Genomic DNA, 5,399 nt, shown 5'->3' with positions numbered 1-5,399 from the left:
CATGTATAAATTGGGACTCATAACACCCATCTCACTGGGTTGTGGGAATCCGTGAAATGATGGGTGTAGAGCACATGGCTGTCCCTGTCCCCTTCACTCCCTGAGGTTATTGGAATGCGCCCTGTCCTTCTCGCCTCCTTTAATTCCCATAAATCTCTGCACCTCTTTTGTCCTTACTCCCCTGCCTCGTTTCTGCTATTTTCTCCTGACTCTGGATTATTTTTCTCTTGTCCTCTTTTCATTGTCACCCCTTGCACCCCAACAATCCTTCTAGGCTTTCTTCTTCTCCCCAATTCCCCCCCCCCCCACCCCCAGCCGTTGCCTTCCCCTATGGTTGGACCCAATGGTGTACGCTCAGGGTGGGCAGGCCTTTACCTCCAGGATGTGGCAACTCCCTTTCCTCCTCCAGGCTGGCATGCAGGCAGACTTAGTCCCCATCATGCCCAGAGGGACACGGGAGACCTCCACCCTGTTTCCCCCTGCCCGCAGGCCGGCACTACCTGCACCCACACTCTGCCACGCTCATCCCTTCATAGTGGTACTTGAGGGTGGGGACTCCCATGTCATCCTTGTAGAGGATGGAGATGGGGCTCAGTTTGGTGGGCACACAGCAGGCCTTGCCCACCTTCATGGGGAACTTGAGATGCACCAGGGTCTGCACAATGGCGTGCTTCGTTGGCGTCACGTCATCAGCCAAGGGGAAGAAGCAGCCACCTTTACATTCGAAAGCATCGTACTCCTTGGGTGCGATGATCCAGCTGTCCCAGCCGATGTCCTCGAAGTTCACCCGCAGGGAGGTCTTCTGACAGTGGTTGTTGGCCCCAGCACTCCTCTTCCGTCTGGCTAAAGATGACCCTGTGGCCGTGTGACCTTCCCCGTGCTCATCCTTATTATCACCTGCCTCTGCTGGACCATTCTTGGACAACTTCTTGAGCATACTGTCCTGTTCATGGCTGATCATCTCCCGGAGCTCCCTCCTGGTCTCCTTGGTCCCATTGCTGCGGTCGTTGGAGAAGACAACGAAGAAGGGCAGGTTTTTGGAGCCTGGGGGGACACTGATATCCAGCTTGTCACAGCCCTTCCTGTGACTCTCCACAGTCACTTCCAGTTTATTTTTGCTCTTGGTAGAGTCTGCTCTGACCCACCGCTTCACAGCACTGGAGACCTCAAAGGTCTCCCAGCCCTCATCCAAAATATCCTGGGACACGAGGAATGTCTTGGTTCCTGCAGAAGCATCCCAGGCATCTGCTCCATCCAAGACGTCATAAATGGCCATGTTGCCTCTCAGCTCATGGGAAGCGTCTACATGACTTTGGCAGGAGACATAGAGTCGGAGCTCGGCCCTGGTGATCTGCTCATGCCTAGGAATCGAGATGTTGAAGAGCAAGATGTGCTTCTGGAAGGGGAAGTCTTCTGTGGCTGTGATAGAGACAGCATCTGAAATGCAAGCACATAGTGATGGTCATTCTTTCATGACACCAAAACTGGGACTCATGACTTGGGTCCGAGGGCATCCAGGATGACATTGACCTACTCTATAAGGTCTTTACTTGGTTTCACTTAAGCCCTTAATGTAGAAGAGAATTTCAAAAGGTATATTTGGGATCCTCCAAAAAAAAAAAAAAAAAAAAAAAAACAGAAGCAGGAGATGCCTTGCTTTGGAGTTGTCAGGTCCAGCTCTTTAGTGAGCTTCTACTCTGCTCAGCATTGCACTAGAAGCTTTGCATTCTGTATTTCACTTTGTTCTTCACAGTGGCCCTGGGAGGATCTAATTATTATTCCACTTTTACAGGTGTGGAGATGGGATTTAGGCTGTTTAACTGCCAAGTGCACACATCCTATAAAGCTCTTCACATTAAAAAAAAAAAGAGTCAAATAAACAACATAGCAAAGCATATTGTCAACCTCAGAGTGTAGATCTCGAGTGTGTGATGTTAAAGCAGATACCCTGGGAGGGGATGGTGAATGTCCAACATTAAGACAATGTTAAAAATCTCAGCAACTTAGGGGTGCCTGGGTGGCTCAGTCGTCAAGCGTCTGCCTTCGGCTCAGGTCATGATCCCAGGGTCCTGGGATCGAGCCCTGCATCGGGTTCCCTGCTCCGCGGGAAGCCTGCTTCTCCCTCTCTCATTCCCCTTGCTTGTGTTCCCTCTCTTGCTGTGTTTCTTTCTGTCAAATAAATAAATAAAATCATTAAAAAAATCTCAGCAACTTAAAGGGCACAGAAATCATTCAGAATCCTTATTTCTGAGTGAAGTGAAAGTGGATTTTTTTTTAATCTTTGAGGAAAAAAATAAAACAAATTAGCCTCGATTGCTTTGTCATGGTAGGCAAAAATGCGGCTTAGCTTTTAGCTACACAATTTTCTCAGTTTCCAACTTCTCCTGGCTGGTACACAGCCGTCAGGATATCTCTGTTATGCGATGGCTCGGTCACAGATATGAAGTCACAACATGAGGGGAGTCTGCGCGCTGCTGTGAAGTCCAGCAGTGTCTGACAGACTGCAGTGCTAATGTGGACTCGGCCCTTTCCTAGGCTTGTGACCTTGGAGAAGTCCTGAGTCTCTCCTTGCCTTGGTTTCCTCATCTATACAGTGGGGCTCATCCTACCTGCCTTCCAAGGTTAGTGTGAGACTTCTACAAGGTGGCACATAGAACTTACTAACACTGTCCCTGGCTCATAGTTGATGCTCAATCAATATTTCTGTGTTCTCTCCAGGTCCTCCTCCCCAACATGCACGCCCCCCTCAAAGCACATGGCCCTCACCCAGTGTGGATGTGCCTGCCATTCTAGCTCCGGCAGAACATGTGTGCATAGCGAATGGGGTCTATGAGCATTAATGGCCTACTGTGCTCTTACTGTGCCATGCTTTGAAAATCGCTGTGGGACCACATCCCACATCGAGAAAACAAACAGCCTCCCTACCTGAGCTGCACTTGCACGATCTATGGAGGGAAGCATAAGCTGGCCTTCACAGGAGTGCGGGCCACAGGCAGAGCTAGGATTGAGTCAGAAAACTTGTTCTGGGGACATGGACAATGCTGGGTAAGGGAGGGGATGATCATCGAGACGGCGCCAAATGCTGGACTCCCAGACTATGGGATTTGGTGAGTAGGTCCAGACAATGAAGCTCAGCCTTTTCCTAAAGCACAGGCTACAGTCATGCCCTGTGGGCATGGTGAGATGTTGGCAGCATCTGGGTAATCTTCAGATTGCATTTTTTTAAATTAAGCTAATATTTTACAAATCAGGCAAGTTCACATAAAATCCAGAGAAATCCGGGTTTTTCTTCCTCTTCTGGGCAATCAGAAAATTCAGCACTGCTGGGCATCCATCATGACTATGGCATCCTTCAGACGGGGCATGTGCTCTGCAGGCTGGGCAGCTCTGGCCTGCGGTGGCACTGTGCCAGGCCTGTTAGGGGTTTGCAGGTGTCAAGCCCAGGAGGAGAGAGGCCCCATGTGCCTGGGTGTTCAGAGAGACAGCAGCAGCAGGAAAAGCCCGAGCTTTGTAGGCATGCGGGGCCTCTGTCGGAATCCAACTGCCAAACCACTGTGTGACCTGGGCAAGTTCCCTCAGCACCTGCGAGGCTTGGCTTCCACGCCCACAAAATCATTTCACCTACGTCGTGTGAATTAGAGGACGTAAGCCCTAAATTGACGTTTGTTGTCTTCCAGCCCTTTCAAATCAGGTAAATCATTTTATATTTAGAAAATCACTAAATTGTCCTCCACTGTTTCTCTCTCAGAAAAATTTATCAGACTTGTAGATACTTTCTGATGGGAGAGAAACAGACATTCTTTCAAAGTTAAAAAATACACCAATTGATTGAAAGCTAAATGAGTTGTCTGTTTCAAAGTAGGGAAGGGGATGAAGAGAAGGGATGGATGAAAGGGAGCTGGCATTCTTGTGGCACCTAATGTGTAAAACTGGCACTGGGCCCAGGGCAGGAGAACCTTCCACAGCAGAGCTGTCCAGTAGAACTTCCTGCCATGATGGAAATGTGCTATACTCTGCACTATCCTATAAGGCAGCCATTAGCCACACATGACCGTGGAGCACCGGAACCGAAGCCAGTGAACTGAGTTATTAATTTTATTTCATTTCAATTCATTTAAATTAAAACTTAAAGAGCCGCATATGTGCAGTGGCTGCCGGACAGGGCAGTGCAGCCCTGACCCCTGCGCCCCTCCCCCCCAACCCGGGGGTGCCCTGGTGGAGCCGACTCTACCTTCCACGCTGAAGCTGCGCACGATGTTGGACGCGGGGGTCGTGGACTTGTCGGTGGTGTATCTGTTGTACAGGTCGATCATGTACTGGGGTGGCTCCGCTCGGGTTTTGTCCTGGGAAGGGACACCGCTGAGATTGAGGCTGCGCAGGAAATCCACCTTCATGTTCTCCAGGAACATCCTCAGGTCGAAGGTGCCCCCCTCCCGCTCACCTCCGGGCCCCCCGAGAAAGCGGTGGGCATCTCCCCCCGCCGCCGCGCGCCCCCGGCTCTCCAGGGGCTTCCCTGGCGCACAGCCCGCCAGCAGGGAGAGCACAGGCAGGACCGCCCAGAGCGCCCTGCAGCACATCTTGGGACGGCGCCGTCGCCCTGGACAGGAGACTGCGGGTGGCGGCCGCGGGTGTGTTAGCGGGCGCAGGGAGGAGCCCGGAAGGAGCGGGCCCGCATTTTCCTGCCCGTGGCTCTGCACGAGCCCCCGGGCCAGTTCACAGGCTCTCACCCGCAGGCCCCGGAGTGGCCTCCCCTTGCTCTTATCTGGCCCTCGATGCCGTGCTCCCACCTCTTATCTAAGGGAGCTCTCTTGTTAATGAAGGCTCTATAAACATCTGACAAACACACAGGGCTTGTGGGAAGGACACGGCCTGCTGCAGAGAATCCAGATTTCTCTGTGGGGTTATCACCCCCTAATTAGGATCCTCTCTCATTTCCTTGCCAGCTCCGTTCTGAAGAATCTTGAGACAGGGTGACACATGCTCTATCTCCTGGGCCATACAAACAGAGAATCCAGGAAACAGACAAGACCAAAAAGTCCTCCAAATATAGAAACAACACAAAACTCTCAGGAGACCGTGGCAAACGGTGGGTGGGGTGGGTGACGGGCAGGGTCCCCTGGGGTGAGTGGGAGGCCCGAGAGGAGGGTTCAAATCCTGGCTCCCTCATCTACTGCCCACAAGTGTCGCCTCACCTCTCTGAGCTTCGGGTTTAGCAAAGACGTGTGAGAAATCAAAGATGATCGCGTGCTGAACATCACGGCGGTCTCCACAAGCCTGGGTCAGCTGGGTGGGCGCATTCTGACTGTGCCCTGCGCCTCCCCAGCCCGCTTTCCAGAGGACACCACACCCTCCCTGAGACCTGCTGCCCAGTCCCCAGAAGAGCTCTGTCCCTCGTGTCA

The 5,399-nt window shown here is 52.0% G+C and overlaps 1 protein-coding gene across 1 annotated transcript; it reads right to left on the bottom strand.

The window, feature by feature from the left end:
- Positions 1 to 386: 386 nt before the first annotated feature.
- On the bottom strand, positions 387 to 4,577 carry GDF2 (growth differentiation factor 2). The gene is made up of 2 exons (XM_025881058.1): positions 4,232 to 4,577; positions 387 to 1,437 (listed from the first exon to the last, which is right to left on the bottom strand). The coding sequence occupies exons 1-2, from the start codon at positions 4,575 to 4,577 to the stop codon at positions 497 to 499; spliced, it is 1,287 nt and encodes a 428-aa protein (XP_025736843.1). The 3' UTR covers positions 387 to 496.
- Between the last annotated feature and the right edge of the window lie 822 nt (positions 4,578 to 5,399).

Source organism: Callorhinus ursinus, unplaced genomic scaffold (assembly GCF_003265705.2).
Source record: "Callorhinus ursinus isolate GAN/ISIS: 27379988/994484 unplaced genomic scaffold, GSC_fseal_2.0 scaffold20, whole genome shotgun sequence".
Classification (NCBI taxonomy): Eukaryota; Metazoa; Chordata; class Mammalia; order Carnivora; family Otariidae; genus Callorhinus; species Callorhinus ursinus.
Note: the sequence above shows the minus strand (reverse complement) of the source record. Positions and strands in the feature narration are given on the sequence as shown.

Bases quoted from the DNA above. Each gene is read 5' to 3' on its own strand.
- GDF2 (XM_025881058.1), bottom strand. From the start codon at position 4,577: ATGTGCTGCAGGGCGCTCTGGGCGGTCCTGCCTGTGCTCTCCCTGCTG. The intron at 1,438-4,231 runs GTAGAGTCGGCT...CTTGCATTTCAG, and splicing joins GCGCAGCTTCAGCGTGGAAG to ATGCTGTCTCTATCACAGCC.